The sequence below is a fragment of the Heterodontus francisci genome, chromosome 32 (genome assembly GCF_036365525.1).
Source record: "Heterodontus francisci isolate sHetFra1 chromosome 32, sHetFra1.hap1, whole genome shotgun sequence".
Classification (NCBI taxonomy): Eukaryota; Metazoa; Chordata; class Chondrichthyes; order Heterodontiformes; family Heterodontidae; genus Heterodontus; species Heterodontus francisci.
This window is the reverse complement of record NC_090402.1, coordinates 54,587,430-54,611,570: the sequence shown is the minus strand read 5'-3', so window position 1 is coordinate 54,611,570 and position 24,141 is coordinate 54,587,430. Positions and strand designations below refer to the sequence as shown.

General features: G+C 47.9%; 1 protein-coding gene across 1 annotated transcript in view; it reads left to right on the top strand.

The window, feature by feature from the left end:
• fbxw5 (F-box and WD repeat domain containing 5) overlaps window positions 1–22,964 on the top strand; it is a 123,749-nt gene extending 100,785 nt beyond the window's left edge. Inside the window, exons 6-9 of the mRNA XM_068012836.1 lie at window positions 10,134–10,599; window positions 15,609–15,756; window positions 17,258–17,470; window positions 22,210–22,964. Coding sequence (XP_067868937.1) covers window positions 10,134–10,599; window positions 15,609–15,756; window positions 17,258–17,470; window positions 22,210–22,450 — 1,068 coding nt within the window. The 3' untranslated portion in view covers window positions 22,451–22,964. The remainder of the gene's footprint in view (window positions 1–10,133; window positions 10,600–15,608; window positions 15,757–17,257; window positions 17,471–22,209) is intronic.
• The last annotated feature ends 1,177 nt before the right edge of the window (window positions 22,965–24,141 follow it).

Below are 24,141 nucleotides of genomic sequence, written 5' to 3'. Positions count from 1 at the left end.
AAACCTTAAAAGTTGTGTATTAGTGTATCAAGTCACAATGCTGCTGGGTGTCTTCATTCTCCAGCACATAACAGGAAACTAGTAACGGGTATCGCGCAGGGTAACGGGTATCGCGCAGGGTAACGGGTATCGCGCAGGGTAATGGGTATCTTGCAGAGTAACGAGTATTGCACAAGGTACTGGGCATCACACCTTGTAACAGGTATCATGCAGGGTAACAGGAATCACCCCTGGTAACGAGTCTCACACAGGTAACGGGTATCTCACAGATATTGGATATCATGCAAGGTAATGGGTATCGTACAGGGTAACAGGTATTGCCCCCTAGTAACGGGTGTCATGCAGGTTAACGAGTATCACACATGGTAACGGGTATCATGCAGGGTAACAGATATTACACAGGTTATGATACATGTATCACCCCCGGTAGTGGGTAGCACACAGGGTAATGGGCATCGCTCGGGGTAATGTGTATCACGCAGGGTAATAGATATCACGCAGGGTAACGAGTATCACGCAAGGTAACGAGTATCACGCAGGGTAACGGGTATTACACATGGCAACACGTATCACCCCCTGATAATGGGTATAGCACAGGTTAACGATATCATGCAGGGTAACTGGCATCGCACAGAGTAACAGGTATTATACAGGGTATGATACATGTATCAACCCCCCCCGGTAGTGGGTATCGCTCAGGGTAATGAGTATCACACAACGTAATGAGTATCACACAGGGTAACGGGTATCACGCAGGGTAACGGGTATCACGCAGGGTTACTGATCTTGCAGTGATTAATGAGTATTGCACAGGGTAATGTGTATCCACTGGATAACGGTATCACATAGGGTGACCGATATTACACAGGGTGGCAGGTATCGCACAGGGTAACGGGTATCACACAGGTAATGGGTATCACAAGGTAACAGGTATCACAAGGTAACAGGTATCATGCAGGGTAGCGGGTGTCACGCAGGGTAACATACAGGTAGTGGGTATTATAGGGAATGGGTATCGCATAGGTAACCGGTGTCACACCAGGTAACGAGTATCATGGGGTGACAGATATCGCACAGGGCAACAGGTATTGCATGTTGTCATGCTAGGCCCCCACCTGTCAAGAATGAGACACATCAATTTTATCATGAACATTGATTTTTTACTGTTGTTGGAGCAAGGAAATGACTTGCTAAACAGATCAGCCGTGGCAGGAGAAAAAACATTTACAGACATTGAAAGTGAGGGAGCGCATTCCAGGGCCTGCCAAGGAGGATACAATCCACAAGGGCCAGGATTGGTTACATGAATATCTGGCTGTTCCAGGGTTTTCTTTTGAACTAGCCACAGAAAGTTTGAACTCAGAAAGTCTGTTTGCTCCTGAACTGGGAAGATCTCTCCTGTCTGCTCCCATCTCTTTCTCACAAGCCTATGAATCCATTGAAGACACATGAACCCCAGAGAGAAAAGTCTCCTACAGTGAACAAGGTTTAAGAAGAATACTGGGCCCCAGCGAAAAGCAAGATATACCTACAATCAAGGACTCTACAGTGAGCTCGAAGAACTGTAACAAAAACTCTTCAGTTATTGCTTCAAACTTTTCCACTTTATTTGTTGTGCTCTTTTCTGTCTCTATTTGCATGTGTATATCGCATATGCATGCTCGCGTGGGCGCGTCGGGTATCCGTAGGTGTCAACCGAATTAGAGTTTAAGTTGAATAAATTTCAACTTTTCTTCTTTAAACCTAAGAAAGCCTGTTTGTGCTGGTTTCTTTGCCTTATAATTGGAAAGCAGTGAACAAGGGTTCACCAAGGGGGAGCTAAAAGACTGTATTTAAAAATAAACCCTTTTACAATAAGACCAGGTGAAGGCTGTAAAGGATCCCTAGACCTCTTTCTCTCCTGGTTGTAACAACGGTAAAGGGTATCACACCAGGTAACAGATATCACCCTCTGGTAATGGATATCACACAGGTTAACAGATATCACACGGGGTGACGGATATCGCATACGATAACGGGTATCACGCAGGGTAACAGGTATTACCCCCGGTAATGGATATCACACTGGTAATGGGTATTACCCTCCAGTAACGGGTGTCATGCAGGGTTACAGATATCACACATGTTAATGGATATAGCACAGGATAATGGGTATCACATGGGGTAACGTGCATCACCCCTTGTAGTGAGTATCACACAGGGTAACAGGTATCACACAGCGTAACAGCTTGCACACGGTAACTGTTATCACTCGGGGAAACGGGTATCACGGGTGTGCCAAAAACATGACTACATGAAGTAAGATTTGTGGATGGATTATTACATAAGTAACACATTGAATATAAAGGTATATTATCTATCTCAAGGCATTGCTGACAGTGAGTTGGATAATACACTGTTTCTTGCACATGGAGTGTCTTTTTTCTAAGGAACAGATATCTGTATATGTGTCTCTCTGAGGGAGTGTATGTATTTGTGCATGTTTGCTTGTGTGTAAATCTGTCTGAGTGTGTGTGTGTGAAGGTTTGTGACTGTTTATCTGTGTCTCTGTGCGCATTTCTGTGTATCTGTTTGTGTGCATGTGTCTCTGCATGCATGTGTCTGCATGTCTCTGTATGTGTGTGCGCGTGCATGTGTGTGCATACCTGTGCATATGTTTGTGTGTATGTCTGTGTGTGTCTGTGGGCACATGTCTGTGTGTGTGCGTCTGTGTATCTGTGTGTGTATGCATGTCTGAGTCAGTCTTTGTGCGTGTCTCTGCATATCTCTGTGTGTGCGGCATGTATGTGTGTGTCTCTCAGTGTGTGTGTGCGCTTGTGTCTGTCTGCGCGCTCCTCTCCATCTGTATCTGTGCTTTGTATTTTTCTGCCCTTTTTTTGTGATTCTCTCTCCCCTTCCAGCTCACTCTGTATTTATCCTCTTCTGTTTCCTCTTGCACTATTTTACTTCCTCTTTGTCGGTGCTGTCAGTTGGTTGGCCAGAGAAGGGATCTGACCAGAACTATACTCTGTCTCCCATAACACCGTGCACTAAAACACACTTGCCCTTGTTGAGTTACTGTCACTCATTGGTTCTGATGCTTTATTGTTTGTTCCATGGGGTAACTCAGTGTGATTGATCCATCGATAATATTTTCCTTTAGTCTCCATCACAGCCTTTATGAGCAGTATCACAGAGTTAACGTCCTGTTGCAGATGCATTCTGTAATCTGAGCTAACCAAGCTCCCAGAGTGCTGCCACTAGAGGGGGAAAGTGTACTGCAGTCCATGGGATCTCCGTGCACTGTAACTCAGGGTTGGTGAAACTCTCGCCCTATCCACTCGAACTTGGGGAAAAAACCCAGGAACATGGGTACAGATTGTATCCCTCCAAACCTGGATTACTGTACTGGTGGGGACAGGTCTGTCTCTGTATAACACTGGGATACAGTACTGGTGGGGACAGGTTTGTCACTGCGGATGGGAGCGATGGCAGGAATCTGATTGGAAATGTCAACAACAAAGTGAAATTGTTTCTGCAGTTTAATTCTACCAATACGTTGAGGGTGTCTTGTTGAAACTACAGTTGCATGTCAGGCGTAGAGTCATTCACAGCATAGAAGGAGGCCATTCTGGCCATCAGGTCCTTGCCGGCTCTCCGCGGAGCAATCCAGTCAGTCGCACTCCCACACTCGATCCCCATAACCCTGGAAGTTTGTTTCCTTCAAGTGCCCATCTAATTTTCTTTTGTAATCATTGATTGTCTCCGCTTCCACCACCCTCATGGGCAGCGAGTTTCAGGTCATTACCACTCACTGCGGGAAAAAAAGTTCTTCCTCACATTCCCCTGTATCTCTTGCCCAAAATCTTCAATCTCTGTCCCCTAGTCCTTGTGTTTTTTTTAATTCATTCATGGGATGTGGGTGTGTCACTGGCTATGCCAGCATTTATTGCCCATCCCTAATTGCCCTTGAGAAGGTGGTGGTGAGCTGCCTTCTTGAACCACTGCAGTCCATGTGGTGTAGGTACACCCACAGTGCTGTTAGGAAGGAAGTTTCAGGATTTTGACCCAGCGACAGTGAAGGAATGGTGATATAGTTCCAAGTCATGATGGTATGTGGCTTGGAGGGGAACTTGCAGGTGGTGATGTTCCCATGCATTTGCTGCCCTTGTCCTTCTAAGTGGTAGAGTTCGCAGGTTTGGAACGTGCTGTCTAAGGAGTCTTGGTGAGTTGCTGCAGTGCATCTTGTAGATGGTACACACTGCTGCCACTGTGCGTCGGTGGTGGAGGGAGTAAATGTTTGTGGATGGGGTGCCAATCAAGTGGGCTTCTTTGTCCTGGATGGTGTCGAGCTTCTTGAGTGTTGTTGGAGCTGCACCCATTCAGGCAAGTGGAGAGTATTCCATCACACTTCTGACTTGCGCCTTGTAGATGATAGACAGGCTTTGGGGAGGTGAGTTACTTGCCGCAGGATGTCTAGCCTTGTGTCATTAGTTAATGGGAACAGTTTTTCCTTGTCAGTACACAAAAAGCAAATCCAACCCGTCCAATTACCGCACTATCAGTCTACTCTCCATCATCAGCAAAGTGATGGAAGGGGTTTGTCAACAGTGCACTTGCTCAGCAATAACCTGCTCGTTGACACTCAGTTTGGGTTCTACCAGGGCCACTCAGCTCCTGACCTCATTACAGCCTTGGTCCAAACATGGACAAAAGAGCTGAACTCTAGAGGTGAGATGAGAGTGACTGCCTTTAACATCAAAGCATCTTCAAGGAGTCCTAGCAAAACTGGAGTCAATGGGAATCAGGGAGAAAACTCTCCAAGTTGGAGTTGTACCTAGCACAAAGGAAAATAGTTATGGTTGTTCGAGGTCAATCATCTCAGTCCTAGGACATCACTGCAGGAGATCCTCAGGGTAGTGTCCTACACCCAACCATCTTCAGTTGCTTCATCAATGACCTTCCTTCAATCATAAGGTTAGAAGTGGGGTTGTCTGCTGATGATTGCACAATGTTCAACACCATTCGTGACTCTTGAGATACTGAAGCATCCCATGTCCACATGCAGCAAAACCTGGACAACATAAAGGCTTGAGCTGATAAGTGGCAGTAATATTCTTGCCACATAAGTGCCAGGCAATGACCATCTCAAAGAGAGAATCTAACCATCTCCCCTTGACATTCAATGGCATTACCATTGCTGAATGCCCCAGTATCAACATCCTGGGGGTCACCATTGACCAGAAACTGAACTGGACCAGCCACATGAATGCTGTGGCTACAAGAGCAGGTCAGAGGCTAGGAATTCTGCAGTGAGTAACTCGCTTCCTGTCTCTGTCCTGTCACTGTTGATGCACCTATACCCTAAGGACTGCAGTTGTTCAAGAAGGCAGCTCACCACCACCTTCTCGAGGGCAATTCGGGATAGGCAATAAATGCTGGCCTAGCCAGCAATGCCCACACCCCCCGAATGAATAAAAATAAACTACACTATCTTACCTAATCAGTACTGCCACCCCGCCTCCCTTTTTTCTTTCTCTATCTTTTCTGAACACTTTATATCCTTGCATATTAAGCAGCCAGTCATCGCCATTTTTAAGCCAATTTTTCGTTGTTGCCACTACATCATATTCCCATACTGCTATTTATGCTTGTAGCTCACCAACCTTATTCAGCACACTTTGTGTGTTTACATGCATACATACATGCATTGTAATCCTGTCTTTGCATTCCTCATAGCCCTTCTCAGTCTGCTCCTGTCTAATATGGAACTACTCCCTTTTCTACTACTATCCAACACTCACATTATGCACCTTATTCCTCTTTTCTGCTTCTATATGCTGGTGCCCATCACCCTGCCAATTGAATTTAAACCTCCCCAACCAAACCAGTGAATCTCCCCGCAAGGACATCGGTTGCAGTCCTGTTGAGGTGCAACCTGTCCCTTTTGAATAGGTGTCCCAAGAGTCTGAAGCCCTCCTCCTGCACCATGCATCAAGCCACGCATTCATCCTCTCAATCTTCTAATTTCTGCTCTCGCTAACGCATGGCACAGGGAGTAATCCAGAGATTACGCCCTTCAAGATCCTACTCTTTAACTTCCTCTATATTTCCTGAAATTCTAACCTTAGGACCTCAATATCTGCCCTTGCTATGCCGTTGGTTCCAACGTGTACCACAACTTCTGGCTCACTCACTTCCCCCTGCAGAATATCTTGCACCCTCTCTGTGATGTCCTTTATCCTGACACCAGCAAGGCAACACACCAGGCGGGACTCACGATGACGATTATAGAAATGCCTGTCTGTCCCCCTGATTATGGAATCTCCTGTAACAATTGCATTTCTACACTTTGTTGCTCCCTCTTGTACAGTCCCTTGCCTATTGGTGCCATGGTCTGGGCTGCATTCCTTCAGGGTATTGTCACTCCCAGCAATCTCAAATTCGTAGTACCTGAGTACCTGAATACTCCTGCACGTCCTGCCTCTTCCTAGTCTTCCAATGGCAATCTTCTTAGTATCCTGAACTCTTACTGCCTGTGGGTGACCACCTCCTGCAAAATGCGGTTCAGGAAATTCTCCTTCTCCCTGATGCTCCGCAGTGACTCCAGCTGCCCCTCAAGCACAGATATCCTGAGCTTGAGCTGAAGCAGCTGGAGACACATCCTACACATGTGGTCACCCAGGATATATGACGTGTCCTGGAATTTCCACATTATGCTGGAATTGTAGGTGCCCATTCATGATCTAAAAAGATCTCTATTCCCTCTTTAAGAATCTAGTTGATACCTTGTTTAAATTATTCATTTTGATTAATGCCTCGAGACCTACTCTGTGCTACTATTCTTACCAACCAACCAATCACTTATCTGCTTTCCTGCGACCTCACACTTCGATGTTTCTTTCTTGGTTTCCTTTCACAGTACGCTCTCTGTCTCTGCTGCTTCTTTATCCGCACTGTGCTCTCGGACATTTCACTGTTCTCACAGTGCTCTCTCTCTCTGTCTCTCTCCCTCTCATGGAAAATCTCTCTCTTTTAAATCCCTGCAATGTGCCTGACCAGGACTGGCCTGATATTCTGAGGGCTCTTCCTCCACCACAGCAGCAAAGGAAGTCCTGTGTGTATAGTGAACCACTGGGGCTTGGGAATGTACCAAGGGACTTGGAGAGCGAAACAGAAACTGCTGGAAAACAGTCAGAAGGTCTTACTTTTCTTATTTATTCATTCATGGGATGTGAACGTCGCTGGTTTGGCCAGCATTTATTGCCCACCCCTAATGGCCCTTGAGAAGGTGGTGGTGAGCTGCCTTGTTGAACCACTGCAGTCTATGTGGGTTACGTACGCCCACAGTGCTGTTAGGAAGGGAATTCCAGGATTTTGACCCAACGACAGTGAGGGAACTGCAATATCGTTCCAAGTCAGGATGGTGTGTGACTTGGACGGGAACTTGCAGGTGGTGATGTTCCCATGCATCTGCTGCCCTTGTCCTTCTAGGTGGTAGAGGTCACGGGTTTGGAAAGTGCTGTCGAAGGAGCCTTGGTGAGTTGGCAGCACCTGTGGAGGCAGAAACAGAGTTAACATTTCAGGTTGCTATTTCCAGTTTTTTGGCCCTGAAAGTCTCCATTTCTGTAATCACAACCCTTCAACCCATTCGTGTCCCCAAACCAGGGTATTCAGTCTCTCTACACTTCCATCCTCCCGTCAGGACAGCCTGCGAGCCCTCCACTTAATCGTAGAGTCATTTTTGGCACAGAAGGAGGCCATTCGGCCCATTGTGTCTGTGCCAGCTCTCCATTGAACTATTCAGTCAGTCCCACTCCCTGGCCCGATCCCCGTAGCCCTGCAAGTCTATTTCTCTCAGGTGGCCATCCGACTTCTTCTTGAAGTCATTGATCGTCTCGTCTTCCACCACCCTCGTGGGCAGTGAGTTCCAGGTCATTACCACCCACTGTGTAGAAAAGTGCTTCCTCATATTCCCCCTGCATCCTTTCTCCAAAACCTTCAACCTGTGTCCCTTAGTCCAAGTTTTATTTGTTGATGGGAAGTTTTTCCTTGTCTAACTTATCGAAGTCTGTCATAATCTTATACATTTCTATTAAATCTCCTCTCAATCTACTTTGTTCTACCAGGGAGAACAAACCTAGCTTTTCCAACCTAACCTTGTGAACTCAAATTCCCCCATCCCAGGAACCATTCTGGTAAATCTCCTCTGTACCCTCTCAAGGACCCTCACATCCTTCCTGAAGTGTGGTGACCAGAACTGGATGCAATACACCAGTTGGGGCCTAACCAGAGCTTTATAAAGGTTCAGCATATCCTTTTGGCTTTTGTGCTCAATGCCTCTATTTCTGAAGCCCAAGATCCCATATGCTTTATTAATCACTTTCTCAATATATCCTGCCACCTTCAAAGATCGATGCACATGCACCCCCAGGTCCCTCTGTTCCTGTACACTCTTTAGAACTGTGCCATTAAGTATATATTGCCTCTCCCTATTCCTTCTGCCAAAATGCATCACCTCACACTTGTCAGTATTAAATTCCATCTGCTACCTGTCTGCCCATTCTGCTAGCCTATCTATGTCCTGTTGCAGGCAGTTCATATTATCCTCACTGTTTGCCTCACCTCCAAGTCGGGTTTCGGCAGCAAATTTTAAGATTCTACACTGTATTCACAAGAACACAAGAAATAGGAGCAAGAGTAGACCACATGGCCCACCGAGCCTGCTCTGCCATTCAACTCCACTTTCCCACCTGCTCCCCATATCCCTTGATTCCCTGAGAGACTAAAAATCTATCTATCCCAGCCTTAAATGTATTCAACAATGGAGCATCCACAACCCTCTGGGGTAGAGAATTCCAAAGATTTACAACCCTTTGAGTGAAGTAATTTCTCCTCATCTCCGTCCTAAATGATCGGCCCCTTATCCTGAGACTGTGCCCCCTGTTTAAGATTCCTTGACCAGTGTAAACAATCTTTCAGTATCTACCCTATCCAGACCCTTCAGCATCTTGTCTGTTTCAATGACATCCCCTCTCATTCTTCTAAACTCCAGAGAATATAGAGTCATAGAGTTATACAGCACAGAAACAGGCCCTTCGGCCCATCGTGTCTGTGCCGGCCATCAAGCACCAAACTGTTCTAATCCCATTTTCCAGCACTTGGCCCATAGCTTTATATGCTATGGCGTTTCAAGTGCTCATCTAAATAGTTATTAAATGTTGTGAGGGTTCCTGCTTCTGCCACCTCTTCAGGCAGTGTGTTCCAGATTCCAACCACCCTCTGGGTGAAATTTTTTTTCCTTAAATCCCCTCTAAACCTCCTGCCCCTTACCTTAAATTTATGCCCCCTGGTTATTGACACCTCCACTAAGGGAAAACGTTTCTTCCTATCTAACCTATCAATGCCCCTCATAATTTTGTATTCCTCAATCAGGTCCCCCCTTGGCCTTCTCTGCTCTACTCAGCCTCTCATCATCGGATGAACGGAGACCCAAACAGTCCCCATCCAGCACCACCCTCTGCCTGGCTGAACTTCTTGTTCTCTGCAGTTGCTGAATCAAGTTTAATCTCCAACTGCCCCCACTTCTGATGAAAGGTCAGGGACCTGAAACATTAACTCTGTTTCTCTCCCCATCGATGCTGCCTGGTTTTTACTTTATTTAGAGATACAGCACTGAAACAGGCCCTTCGGCCCACCGAGTCTGTGCCGACCATCAATCACCCATTTATACTAATCCTACACTAATCCCACATTCCTACCACATCCCCACCTGTCCCTATGTTCCCCTACCACCTACCTACACTAGGGGCAATTTATAATGGCCAATTTACCTATCAACCTGCAAGTCTTTGGCGGTGGAAGGAAACTGGAGCACCCGGCGGAAACCCACGCAGACACAGGGAGAACTTGCAAACTCCACACAGGCAGTACCCAGAATTGAACCCGGGTCGCTGGAGCTGTGAGGCTGCGGTGCTAACCACTGCGCCACTGTGCCGCAAAGATTCCAGTATTTTCCATTTTTATTGCAGATTTCTAGCATCTGCTGTATTTAGCTCTAGCTTGAGTGGAAAGTTGGGGTAGTGGTGGTTGGTAATGGTTGGTCTCTGCTGTATTTATCTAATGATGCCCTCAATCCCCTTCCCTCACTCTAGGATATCGAATCGGAAAATATAAATGTGGTGAAGAGACTGTTCCAGCTGCAGAATCTGAATGCCAGCACCATTCGCACGGTCATGGTGGCAGACTGCAGCCGACACAACGCTCCTGACTTGCTGCTGGGCTCCGAGGAGCAACTGGCCACCTCAAGCCCACAAGTGTTCGACCTGGGAAGTGACAGCGAGGACGAAGTTTGCAGCAAACCGAAGCACAGGAGTGAGAGCCTAAGCGAGATGATGGTCAGCAGTCAGGATAGTGAGGAGAAGGAGGGAAGTGTGCTCTTAGGGGGTGAGCAGCCCCTGATGGATGAGAAACAGATAGAGGCACGAGTGGCAAAACTTTTTCTCCAAGCCAAGACGAAGTCTGCAGACATGGACCTCCTGTCAGAACAGCAGACAAGACTAGACAAGAAATACCTGATCTTCACCACAGGAAGCCTTACCTACACTCCCCATCAGATAGGTAGGCTCCAAGTGCAATGGCAAAGCCTCATGGTTAATAATATGCTTAACCCGAGTATTGTTGGTATCAGAAGGACTTTGGTAACAACAAAGCTTGCATTTATATAGTACCTTTAACATAATAAAATGAGCATGGTGTTTCACAGAAGCAATTATCCAATGAAATTTGACACTGAGCTACCGAAGGAGCTATTAGGATAGGTGACCTAAGAGTTTTAAGGAGCATCTTAAAGTAGGAGACGGAGAGATTTAGGGAGGGAACGTCATAGTTTAAGGGCTTAGGCAGCTGAAGGCAGGGCCAGCAATGGTGGAGCAGTTAAAATTATAGATGCTCGAGGCCAGATGTCAAGATGTCTCGGAGAGTTGTGGGTCTGTACGAGATTAGAGAGATCGGGAGAGGCAAGGCCGTGGAGGGATTTGAAAACAAGGACGAGAATTTTAAAATAAAAGCAAAATACTGCAGATGCTGGAAATCTGAAATAAAAACAAGAAATGCTGGAAATACTCAGCAGGTCTGGCAGCATCTGTGGAGAGAGAAGCAGAGTTAATGTATCAGGTCAGTGACCCTTCTTCAGAATGGATGAAGGGTCAGATGAAAGGTCAATCCTGAAATGTTAACTCTGCTTCTCTCTCCACAGATGCTGCCAGACCTGCTGAGTATTTCCAGCATTTCTTGTTTTTGTTTAAGAGTTTTAAAATCAAGCTGTTGCTTAACTGGAAGCCAGTGTCAGTGAGCACAGGGGTGATAGGGAGAACAGGACTTAGTGTGAGCCAGGACACGGGCAGCAGAGTTTAGGTGACCTCACATTTAGAGAGGATAGAACGTGGGAGGCCAGCCAGGAGAGCATTAGAATAGTCATCCAGAGGTAACAAAGGCATGGATGAGGGTTTCAGCGACAGATGAACTGAAGTAGGCATGGAAATAGTGGTCTTGGTGATGGCACAAATATGTGGATTGAAGCTCAATTTTGGGGTCAAATATGACATCAAGGTTACAAATGGTTCAGCCTCAGACATTGGCCAGGGCAAGGGATGGAAGCAGTAACTAGGGAACAGAGTTTGCCAGGGGGACCAGTATTAAGCTTGAGGAAATTTCTGCTCATCTAAGTGTGTCCATTTAGAGTGGAGGGCTCGAGAGAGAGAGAGGTGGTGGTGAGGTAGAGCTGGGTGTTGGCAGTGTCCAGAGCTTGGGGCCTAGGCAGCTGAAGGCACAGCCGCCAATGGTGGAGCTATTAAATTCTGGGATGCTCAAGAGGCCAGAATTTGAGAAGCCCTGAGATCGCGGAGGGTTTGTTGAGGGAAGAAGGGGGAGCTGCAGGTCAACCCCAGTTCATTCCCCTCCATGTGATTGGTTGGTGTGCAATGCCCCGAGCTCGCTTACGTTTACTTTAACCCCTCTCTGCTTTCTACTGGGTGGAAAGGAGCCTTGTGTATTTGCAGGCCCTGCTCCAGGAAGGTTGGTGCTGGGTGTCAACAGCTTTGGGCATGAAACTGCTCTGTATCCATCCAGAATGATATTGGGCTGGAGTTATAATGCCGGTGAGGTCTGTCTATGCCCAGCATCAAGTGGAGGATGGACAAGTGGAGATTACCATAATGCACGGCTTCAGTATGGGGTGAGGGCTTTCAGTGTGTGGGTGTGGGGCCAGTGCAGGGGAGGTGGGCCAATGTGTGTGGGGTTGTGATGGAGGTAGGGGTGGTTCATTGCAGGGGAGGCAGCGCCAGTAATCCCACTGCCCCACAACATCACCCTCCCCACCCCGTGCCACCCACATAGCCCTTTATCAATCTCAAAATAACTGTGTCGTCCCATATTCTCCCCATAGCTGTATCAATCCCAAAATAATCCCACTGCCCAGCTTTCTCCCCGTAGCCCTATATCAATCCCAAACTAATCCCACTGCCCCACTCTCTCCCCGGAGCCCTATAGCAATCCCAAACTAAATCCCACTGCCCCACTCTCTTTCCCCCATAGCCCTATATCAATCCCAAACTAATCCCACTGCTCCACTCTCCCCGTTGCCCTATATCAATCCCAAACTATTCCCACTGCCCCACTCTCTCCCCGTAGCCCTGTATCAATCCCAAACTAATCCCACTGCCCCACTCTCTCCCCGTAGCCCTATATAAATCCCAAACTAATCCCACTGCCCCACTCTCTCCCCGTTGCCCTATATCAATCCCAAACTAATCCCACTGCCCCACTGTCTCCCCGTTGCCCTGTATCAATCCCAAACTAATCCCACTGCCCCACTCTCTTCCCGTAGCCCTATATCAATCCCAAACTAATCCCACTGCCCCACTCTCTCCCCGTAGCCCTATATAAATCCCAAACTAAGCCCACTGCCCCACTCTCTTTTCCCCATAGTCCTGTATCAATCCCAAACTAATCCCACTGCCCCACTCTCTTTTCCCCCATAGTCCTGTATCAATCCCAAACTAATCCCACTGCCCCACTCTCTCCCCGTTGCCCTATATCAATCCCAAACTAATCCCACTGCCCCACTCTCTCCCCGTTGCCCTATATCAATCCCAAACTAATCCCACTGCCCCACTGTCTCCCCGTTGCCCTGTATCAATCCCAAACTAATCCCACTGCCCCACTCTCTCCCCGTTGCCCTATATAAATCCCAAACTAAGCCCACTGCCCCACTCTCTTTTCCCCATAGTCCTATATCAGTCCTAAACTAATCCCACTGCCCCACTCTCTCCCCGGAGCCCTGTATCAATCCCAAACTAATCCCACTGACCCACTCTCTCCCCGTAGCCCTGTATCAATCCCAAACTAATCCCACTGCCCCACTCTCTTCCCGTAGCCCTATATCAATCCCAAACTAATCCCACTGCCCCACTCTCTCCCCGTAGCCCTATATAAATCCCAAACTAATCCCACTGCCCCACTCTCTCCCCGTTGCCCTATATCAATCCCAAACTAATCCCACTGACCCACTCTCTCCCCGTAGCCCTATATAAATCCCAAACTAATCCCACTGCCCCACTCTCTTTTCCCCCATAGTCCTGTATCAATCCCAAACTAATCCCACTGCTCCACTCTCCCCGTAGCCCTATATCAATCCCAAACTAATCCCACTGCCCCACTCTCTCCCCGTAGCCCTATATAAATCCCAAACTAATCCCACTGCCCCACTCTCTCCCCGTTGCCCTATATCAATCCCAAACTAATCCCACTGACCCACTCTCTCCCCGTAGCCCTATATAAATCCCAAACTAATCCCACTGCCCCACTCTCTCCCCGTTGCCCTATATCAATCCCAAACTAATCCCACTGCCCCACTCTCTTTTCCCCCATAGTCCTGTATCAATCCCAAACTAATCCCACTGCTCCACTCTCCCCGTAGCCCTATATCAATCCCAAACTAATCCCACTGCCCCACTCTCCCCGTAGCCCTATATAAATCACAAACTAATCCCACAGCTCCTCTTTCTCCCCCATAGCCCTATATCAATCCCAAACTAATCCCACTGCCCTGTGCTCTCCCCATAGCCCTGTATAAATCCCAAACTAATCCCACTGTCCCACTCTCTTCCTGTACCATCAGTACCGGAGACAATCTTAAACAATAATGGATGTCAGACAAGAAATTAGACAGTTTAGAGAGAGTGGAAGGGTTTGGAGAGCTGGTGGTGAGGTAGAGCTGTGTTGTCAGTGTCCAGAGCTTAGGGCCTAGACAGCTGAAGGCACAGCCGCCACTGGAGGAGCCATTAAACTGCAGATGCTCAAGAGACCAGAATTGTGGAGTTCAAAGATCTCGGAGGATTGTTGGGTGGAGGGAGGTTACAGGTCATCCCCAGTTCACTCCCCTGTGGTTTGTTGGGGTACAATTCCCCAAGCTCTGACATTGAACCCCAACCAGAGGGAATAGTCTTTTCCTACTCTTGGTCAAAAGTCTTCAGAATTTAAAGAAAATCCGCTCTTAGACTTCGCTACTGCAGTAGAAACAGTCCCAGTGTCTCGAGTCTCTTCTCGTGATTATAGTTACCCATCCCCATCTCCTGACTTACAGCATTTAAATATTGTTTCATGGTGCCATATTGTGAATTTGGGTTGATTAATTTTTACCGTGTATTAAAATCAGATCTAGAAAGAGAAAGATTGATGATTCAGGTTGAACCCTTCATCAGTGGTCCCACTCATATTGTTATCTCTTTTTCAGACACCCACTTACCTGCCTTGATTGCCTGGCATGTTAGAAACATAGAAAATAGGAGCCCAGGAGTAGGCCATTCGGCCCTTCGAGCCTGCTCCGCCATTCATTATGATCGTGGCTGATCATCCAACTCAGTAACCTGTTCCGGTTTTCGACCCAGACCCTTTGATCCCTTTAGACCCAAGAGCTATATCTAATTCCTTCTTGAAAACATACAATGTTTTGGCCTCAACCGCTTTCTGTGGTAGCGAATTCCACAGGTTCACCACTCTCTGGGTGAAGAAATTTCTCCTCATCTCAGTCCTGAAAGGTTTACCCTGTATCCTTAGACTATGACCCCTGGTTCTGGACTCCTCCACCATCGGGAACATCCTTCCTGCATCTACCCTGTCAAGTCCTGTTAGAATTTTATAGGTTTCTATGAGATCCCCCCTCACTCTTCTGAACTCCAGCGAATATAATCCTAACCGACTCAATCTCTCCTCCTAGTCAGTCCCACCATCCCAGGAATCAGTCTGGTAAACCTGGTTCTTATTTCACATTTGCAGTGTTTCCTTTTAAAAATAAAACAGAATGTTTTCTTTCTCATTTTTGAAGTTTTATGTTGTTTGGATGTTGGGGAAAGGACAGGAATAGGGGTAGGAATGATAATTCCCACAGTCAAAAAGCTGGTGAGGTACCTGTGGTTCCTGCAGTGGAGGAAAGGCAAGGAAGCGTGGGTGGGACGTCTGGCAGAAAATTCCAACTCGATAAACAGGACTTTGGTGGCCTGTTTAAGGGGGAGTGCTTTAAGGAGGTGTGCTTTCTCATTGGATTTCTGTAAATCTTTGTATAATTGCAGGTATTAAACAAATTCTGCCTCATCACATGACAACATCAGGACCGGTGTTGGGGGAAGAACGCAGCTCAAATGAATTCTTTGATCCTTTGGACTACACAATTGATGTCCACGGTCACATCATTGGGATGGGTCTGTCTCCAGACCACAGGTCAGTCCCTCCCCCTGTCTCCAGACAACAGGTCACTCCCTCTCCCTATCTCCAGACCACAGGTCACTCCCTCTCCCAGCCTCCAGACCACAGGTCACTCCCTCTCCCTGTCTCCAGACCACAGGTCACTCCCTCTCCCTGTCTCCAGACCACAGGTCACTCCCTCTCCCTGTCTCCAGACCACAGGTCACTCCCTCTCCCTGTCTCCAGACCACAGGTCACTCCCTCTCCCTGTTTTCAGACCACAGATCACTCCCTCTCCCTATCTCCAGACCACAGGTCACTCCCTCTCCCAGCCTCCAGACCACAGGTCACTCCCTCTCCCAGCCTCCAGACCACAGGTCACTCCCTCTCCCTGTCTCCAGACCACAGGTCACTCCCTCTCCCTGTCTCCAGACCACAGGTCACTCCCTCTCCCTGTCTCCAGACCACAGGGTCCCAGCTTCCACTGACACCCAGCACAGGGTCCCAGCTTCCCCTGACACCCAGCACAGGGTCCCAGCTTCCCCTGACACCCAGCACAGGGTCCCAGCTTCCCCTGACACCCAGCACAGGGTCCCAGCTTCCCCTGACACCCAGCACAGGGTCCCAGCTTCCCCTGACACCCAGCACAGGGTCCCAGCTTCCCCTGACACCAAGCACAGGGTCCCAGCTTCCCCTGACACCAAGCACAGGGTCCCAGCTTCCCCTGACACCAAGCACAGGGTCCCAGCTTCCCCTGACACCAAGCACAGGGTCCCAGCTTCCCCTGACACCAAGCACAGGGTCCCAGCTTCCCCTGACACCAAGCACAGGGTCCCAGCTTCCACTGACACCCAGCACATGGTCCCAGCTTCCACTCTCACCCAGCACAGGGTCCCAGCTTCCACTCTCACCCAGCACAGGGTCCCAGCTTCCACTCTCACCCAGCACAGGGTCCCAGCTTCCACTGACACCCAGCACAGGGTCCCAGCTTCCACTGACACCCAGCACAGGGTCCCAGTTTCCACTCTCACCCAGCACAGGATCCCAGCTTCCACTGACACCCAGCACAGGGTCCCAGCTTCCACTCTCACCCAGCACAGGGTCCCAGCTTCCACTCTCACCCAGCACAGGGTCCCAGCTTCCACTCTCACCCAGCACAGGGTCCCAGCTTCCACTGACACCCAGCACAGGGTCCCAGCTTCCACTCTCACCCAGCACAGGGTCCCAGCTTCCACTCTCACCCAGCACAGGGTCCCAGCTTCCACTCTCACCCAGCACAGGATCCCAGCTTCCACTGACACCCAGCACAGGGTCCCAGTTTCCACTCTCACCCAGCACAGGATCCCAGCTTCCACTGACACCCAGCACAGGATCCCAGCTTCCACTGACACCCAGCACAGGATCCCAGCTTCCACTGACACCCAGCACAGGGTCCCAGCTTCCACTCTCACCCAGCACAGGGTCCCAGCTTGGACTGCTTATCCGGTATATTGCTAATTATATCATCATTCTGATACTGCACTGTTCTTCCTTTCAGGTATTTATATGTAAACAGTCGGGCCTGGCCCAAGGGCTGTATCATCAGTGATCCCATGAACCCTCCACCCATCGCAGAGGAGATTGACATCCATGTGTTTGACTTGAAGACAATGCGGGAAGTAACTCAGACTCTGAGGGCGCACACAGCCTACACTCCCAATGATGAGTGCTTCTTCATCTTTCTGGATGTCAGCAGGGATTACGTTGCCAGGTAACCTCTGGGTTCTCTTTCCCCTGTTGTCCCTCTCCGAAGGTTCCACAGGTGCTGCCTGCCCTTCTATATCACACCAGGTGGTGAATCTTCATGGGGGCGAATCAGGTTAGTGAGAGTTGACAGGAAGGATCCAACCATCTATCTTAATAACTCTAGGGGTGATCTATAGCAACACCTGTTGTGGTCCAATACACTAACCTCTAGAGGCTGAGAGAATTGGTGCCATGCTAATGGAGAAACTATTGAGGGCTAACCTATAAAGAGTTGCATCAAAACATGGACTTACATTGACAGCACTTGCTCAATTTTGTTTCAGGGGGATAAGGGAAGGAATTTAAAGTTTCTTAAAGGAAGGGAATCGGCATTTTTGAATGAACTCTGTATGGCAAGGTCCATGATAGATTGGGTTGTATACAGGGAGAAGGTCCAAGATAGGACCAAATGCCAATTACGGGTCTATTACTCTTCACCTATTTCCTTGAAGTATATTGAAAAATGAGAAGAAATTTAACATTTCTTAAAGGAGGGGATCAACATGGTGGATGATCCATTTTGACCTGACCTCCTCCTGAGGTCCCAACATCACAGAAGCCAGCCTTCAGCCAATTCAGTTCACCCCATGTGATATCAAGAGCACGCTGGCTTTGTGTAAGGACATCCCTAGTAACTACAGGCTGGTTAGTTTAGCATCAGTGCTGGGTAAGGATTTAGAAACAATAATCAGGGAAAATATCAGAGGACACTTGGAGAGGTTCGAGTTAATTAAGGATAGCCAGCATGGATTTGCAAAAGGAAGATCATGCTTGACTAATCTAATTGAATTTTTTGATGAAGTTACAGAGAAGGTTGAAGAAGGGAATGCAGTGGATGTTGTTCATTTGGATTTTAAGTAAGCAGTTGAAAAGGTACCACATAAAAGGTTGGTTAAGAATATTGAAGCTCATGGAATAGGAGGGTCAGTGTCCAATTGGTTAATAAACATTGGCTTATGAACGGAAAACAGTGAGTCTGAGTAAATGGTTGCTTTTCAAACTGGAAGATGGTCGACAGCGATGTTCCCCAAGGGTCAGTGCTGGGATCACTGCTTTTTTTTGTTATATATAAATGACTTGGATCTTAGAATTTCAAAATTTGCCGACAACACCAAACTTGGAGGTGAGGCAAACTGTGATGATGATGTGAACTGCCTGTAACAGGATATAGATAGGCTGGCAGAATGGGCAGAGAAGTGGCAGATGGAATTTAATACTGACAAGTGTGAGGTGATGTATTTTGGCAGAAGGGATAGGGAGAGGCAATAAAGAGTGTGCATCGATCTTTGAAGGTGGCAGGATATATTGAAAGAGTGGTTAGTAAAGCATATGGGATCTTGGGCTTCAGAAATAGAGGCATTGAGTACAAAAGCAGGGAAGTTATGCTGAACCTTTATAAAGCTCTGGTTCGGCCCCAACTGCAGTATTGCCTCCAGTTCTGGTCACTACACTTTAGGAAGGATGTGAGGGCTCTTCAGAGGGTGCAGAGGAGATTTACCAGAAATGTCCCTGGGATGGGGGATTCTAGTTACAAGGTTAGGTTGGAAAAGCTGGGTTTGTTCTTCGAACAAAGGAGATTGAGGGGAGATTTAATAAAAGTGTACAAGATTATGACAGGCTTAGATAAGTTAGACAAGAAAAAACTGTTCCCATTAATAAGGACTAGGGGACACAGATTGAAATTTTGGGCAAAAGATGCAGGGGGAATATGAGGAAGCATTTTTTTCCGCAGTGGGTGGTAATGACCTGGAACTCGTTGCCCACGAGGGTGGTGGAAGCCAAGGCGATCAATTACTTCAGGAGGAAGTTGGATGGCCACCTGAGAGAAGTAGACTTGTAGGGCTACAGAGATCGAGCCAGGGAGTGGGACTGACTGCCTAGATCTGTGAAGAGCTGGCATAAACTTAATGGGCTGAATGGCCACCATCTGTGCCGAAAGCAAACCTTGAAGGCGGGTTCTGCCACAATTGCTGCACGTGAAGCTGCCAAGTGATGCTGTCAGTTGTTGTTTTTGACTTTGGCGCCTGTTGCCAAGCTGCTGCAGCAGCTCGTCATCATGGTGGTGCACACCAGTCCACAGAATGTGTCACCATTTCCCTCTTTCACAGCTAGTGACTTCCAAGTGTGATAGTTGACATTTAGGGCCTTCATGTCATCACACATCAGGGTAGATTTAAATATGTTAGAAAAGGACAAAGGAGGTTTACCAGGATGAGGAACTTCAGTTATGAGGAAAGGTTTAAAAAATTAGGGTTGTTCTTGGAACAAAGCACGTTAAGAGGTGACCTGATAGGTTTTCAAAATGATGTGAGGCTCCGATAGAGTTGATGCAGAAAAACTGCTCCCTCTGGCAAGTGCATCAAAAACCTGAAGTAATTGATTTATAATCATCGACAGAAGATATTAAGAGATGAGGAGAATTCTTTTCACTGAGATTTGTCAGGATCCTGTACCTGAAAAGGTGATGCAAGCTGATTCCATAAATAATTTTAAAAGGGAGTTGGACAGGTACGTGATGATGAGGAATTTACAGGGTTATGGACAAAAAGCAGGATGTGGGACTAAGCACAACTGCTCTTTCAAAGAACCAGCACAGGCACAAAGGCCTCCTTCTGTGCAGTAACTTTCTATGACAGATTGGGCTCTGTATTGGGGGAAGGTCCATGATAGATTGAGCTCCATATTGGGAGGAGGTCCATGGTAAATTGGGCTCTGTATTGGGAGGAGGTCCATGGTAAATTGGGCTCTGCATTGGGAGGAGGTCCATGTTAGATTTACTTCTATATTGGGACAAGGTGCGTGATGGATTGGGTTCTGTATTGTGGGAGATCAGTGATGACTGGGCTCTGTATTGAGGGGAAGGTCAGTGATAGATTGGGCTCTGTATTGGGGGGGAAGGTCGGTGATAGATTGGGCTCTGTATTGGGGTGGGGAGGTCGGTGATAGATTGGGCTCTGTATTGTGGGGGGAAGGTCAGTGATAGATTGGGCTCTGTATTTGGGGTGGGGGGAGGGGAAGGTCAGTGATAGATTGGGCTCTGTATTGGGGGGGGAGAAAGTCAGTGATAGATTGGGCTCTGTATTGGGGGGGTGGAGAAGGTCAATGATTGGGCTCTATTGGGGCAAGGGCAGTGAGAGATTGAACTCTGTATTGGGGGGTGGGGGTGAGGGGGGAGGTCACTGATAGATTGGGCGCTGTATTGGGGGAAGGTCCATGATAGATTGGGCTCTGTATTGGGGAGGAAGGTCAGTGATAGATTGGGCTCTGTATTGGGGGTGGGGGGAGGGGGGAAGGTCAGTGATAGATTGGGCTCTGTATTGGGGGGAAGGTCAGTGATAGATTGGGCTCTGTATTGTGGGGGGGGAGGTCAGTGACAGATTGGGCTCTGTATTGGGGTGGGGAGGTCAGTGATAGATTGGGCTCTGTATTGTGGGGGGGGGAGGTCAGTGATAGATTGGGCTCTGTATTGGGGGTTGGGGGGGAGGTCGGTGATAGATTGGGCTCTGTATTGGGGGGGGAGGTCAGTGATAGATTGGGCTCTGTATTGGGGGGGGAAGGTCAGTGAGAGATTGGGCTCTGTATTGGGGGTGGGGGGAGGGGAAGGTCAGTGATAGATTGGGCTCTGTATTGGGGGGGAAGGTCAGTGATAGATTGGGCTCTGTATTGGGGGGGGAGAAAGTCAGTGATAGATTGGGCTCTGTATTTGGGGGGGTGGAGAAGGTCAATGATTGGGCTCTATTGGGGCAAGGGCAGTGAGAGATTGAACTCTGTATTGGGGGGTGGGGGTGAGGGGGGAGGTCACTGATAGATTGGGCGCTGTATTGGGGGAAGGTCCATGATAGATTGGGCTCTGTATTGGGGAGGAAGGTCAGTGATAGATTGGGCTCTGTATTGGGGGTGGGGGGAGGGGAAGGTCAGTGATAGATTGGGCTCTGTATTGGGGGGAAGGTCAGTGATAGATTGGGCTCTGTATTGGGGTGGGGAGGTCAGTGACAGATTGGGCTCTGTATTGTGGGGGGAAGGTCGGTGATAGATTGGGCTCTGTATTGTGGGGGGGGGGAGGTCAGTGATAGATTGGGCTCTGTATTGGGGGTGGAGGGGGGAGGTCGGTGATAGATTGGGCTCTGTATTGGGGGGGGAGGTCAGTGATAGATTGGGCTCTGTATTGGGGGGGGGGAAGGTCAGTGAGAGATTGGGCTCTGTATTGGGGGTGGGGGGCGGGGAAGGTCAGTGATAGATTGGGCTCTGTATTGGGGGGAAGGTCAGTGATAGATTGGGCTCTGTATTGGGGGGGAGAAAGTCAGTGATAGATTGGGCTCTGTATTGGGGTGGGAAGGTCAGTGATAGATTGGGCTCTGTATTGGGGGGAGGGGGGAGGTCAGTGATAGATTGGGCTCTGTATTGGCGGGGGGGAAGGTCAGTGATAGATTGGGCTCTGTATTGGAGGGGGTGGTGAGGTCCATGATAGTTTGGGCTCTATTGGGGATGCCAGTGATTGGGCTCTGCATTGGTTGAAGGTCGGTGATTGGGCTCTGTATTGAGGGGAAGGTCAGTGAGAGATTGGATTCTGTATTGGGGGTCAGTGATAGATTGGACTGTGTATTGGGGGTCAGTGATGGATTGGACTTTGTATTGGGGTGAAGTCTGGAAGCTGGTTCTTCACATTTTATACCTGTGTGTCTCTCTTTCTTTCTCATTCTCCAGTGGTGCTGAGGACCGGCATGGCTACATCTGGGACAGACATTATAACATTTGCCTGGCAAAGCTCCAGCATGAAGATGTGGTGAATTCTGTGGCCTTCAGCCCTGTGGATCAGGAGATGTTGATCACAGCCAGTGACGACTGTACGTTGAAGGTCTGGCGCTCTCCACGCATCCTGCGCATCATCAGCACCAAACCCAGTCACAAGAAATTCTCCTTTTTCTGGCTCAACAATAAGAAGTGACTTTGACAGTGAGTGGGTGTGTGAGCTCTGAAGCTGTTAAGTAATGCGTTGTGTGTCCCATCAGAGTTCACACCTTCAGGAAGAGGGAATTGGAGAGGAGAATGTCAAAATATGAGCATTTTCTAAGCTGTGACTTTCCTCGCCATCCCTCGCACACAGCTTGTCAGGTATGTTACTCATCTACAACTGTTGGGTAAAATGCAAGGCGATTGCAGATGAGCATTGGTTAATGTGCACATCCTCACATATTGTTTGTTAACTAACAGGTCCTGCCAACAGTTCAGTAAAGCAGTGACCACCTACATTCTGCCCATCCCACAGCTGCCTGACACATGGGCCCTGTTAGCTGAGTGCTGGATAAGTTAACCTAGTGTAGTATCACAGACAACAGAACAAACCTGACTCCTTGGGCTGGGGCTTTTCCCCAGCGCCGCAATTCTGCTTTTAAAATTGTATTTGTCTTGTTGGATGCTGTAATTCTAATGTAAAATATTTAATAAAATGTTCATTTTAATATCTTTACATTCTCTACCCAGCAAACAGATTCAGGAGGGCACAGAGTTCTCTGGACTGAGTGTGTGAATCTTTGAATCCCACTTATTCTTTGATGGGCCCACAGTATATTGTGTGTTTTTAAGCTGCTATTGCATTGTCTAGTATGTGCTAGTCTCTGAATCTTGGCATGTTTACTTCAGTTATTACTCACTGTGAGGCACACCTACCCACAGCAGAGCCAGTTCTAACCTGCAGGATTTTGAGTGATGTGCATGTTAACAGTTCACTGCAGTGAAAATGGAGAGTTCTGCAGTGCCCTCGTGTCAAAAATATCTCTGCACAGCACCTTACAATTAGCATAATGATTATGGTACTAATCTAGCAAGTTAAAGATCAAATCTCACACACCAGGTTGCTGCAGTAGTTAGGTTTCTGGTTTAATAGATCAGAGATTGTGAGTTCAGTTTAAAAATAAGTAAGTAAAAACCTGCTATCAGTAGATTCTCTGGCATTCTCTACCCTCAGAGGGTAGTCGTTCAGTACATTCAAGGCCAAGATTGATAGATTTTTGGACTCTAAGGTAAACAAGGCATATGGAGATAGGGCAGGAAAGTGAGCTGAGATCGAAGATCAACCATGATCTTATTGAATAGCAGAGCAGGCTTGAGGGGCTGAATGGCCTGCTCCTGTTCCTATTTATATTCCTGGAAGTGACCACAAAGCTGTCAGATTGTTGTTAAAAACGCAACTGAGAAGGAAACCTGTCATCCTTGCCCAGTCTGGCCTGGGTGTGATTCTGGTCCCACACCATCATGGTTCACTCTTAACTGCTCTGGCAATCAACTCAGTTGTATTAAACCTGCTACCAGCAGTTTAAGAAGGCCCACCACCACCACCTTCTCAGGGCAACTAGGGATAGCCAATAAATGACAGACACCCACATCTTCAGAATAAAATTTTAAAATCTCACCACAGCAAATTTTGGACACAAACTAGAAACAAAAAGACTGAAAGCTGCTGGATTATGTTAACTCCCAACCTCTAAGCAGTCATCTTCCCAGGGCAGATAGGGATGGACAATAAACTAATGTCACTGTCTTAATCTCACTAAAAAGTCTTTGTTTTTAGACATTAGCCAGGGCTCCTGGATTGACAAAAGGGAACAGGAACCCTGGTAGACTTCCTATCAGTGAAGC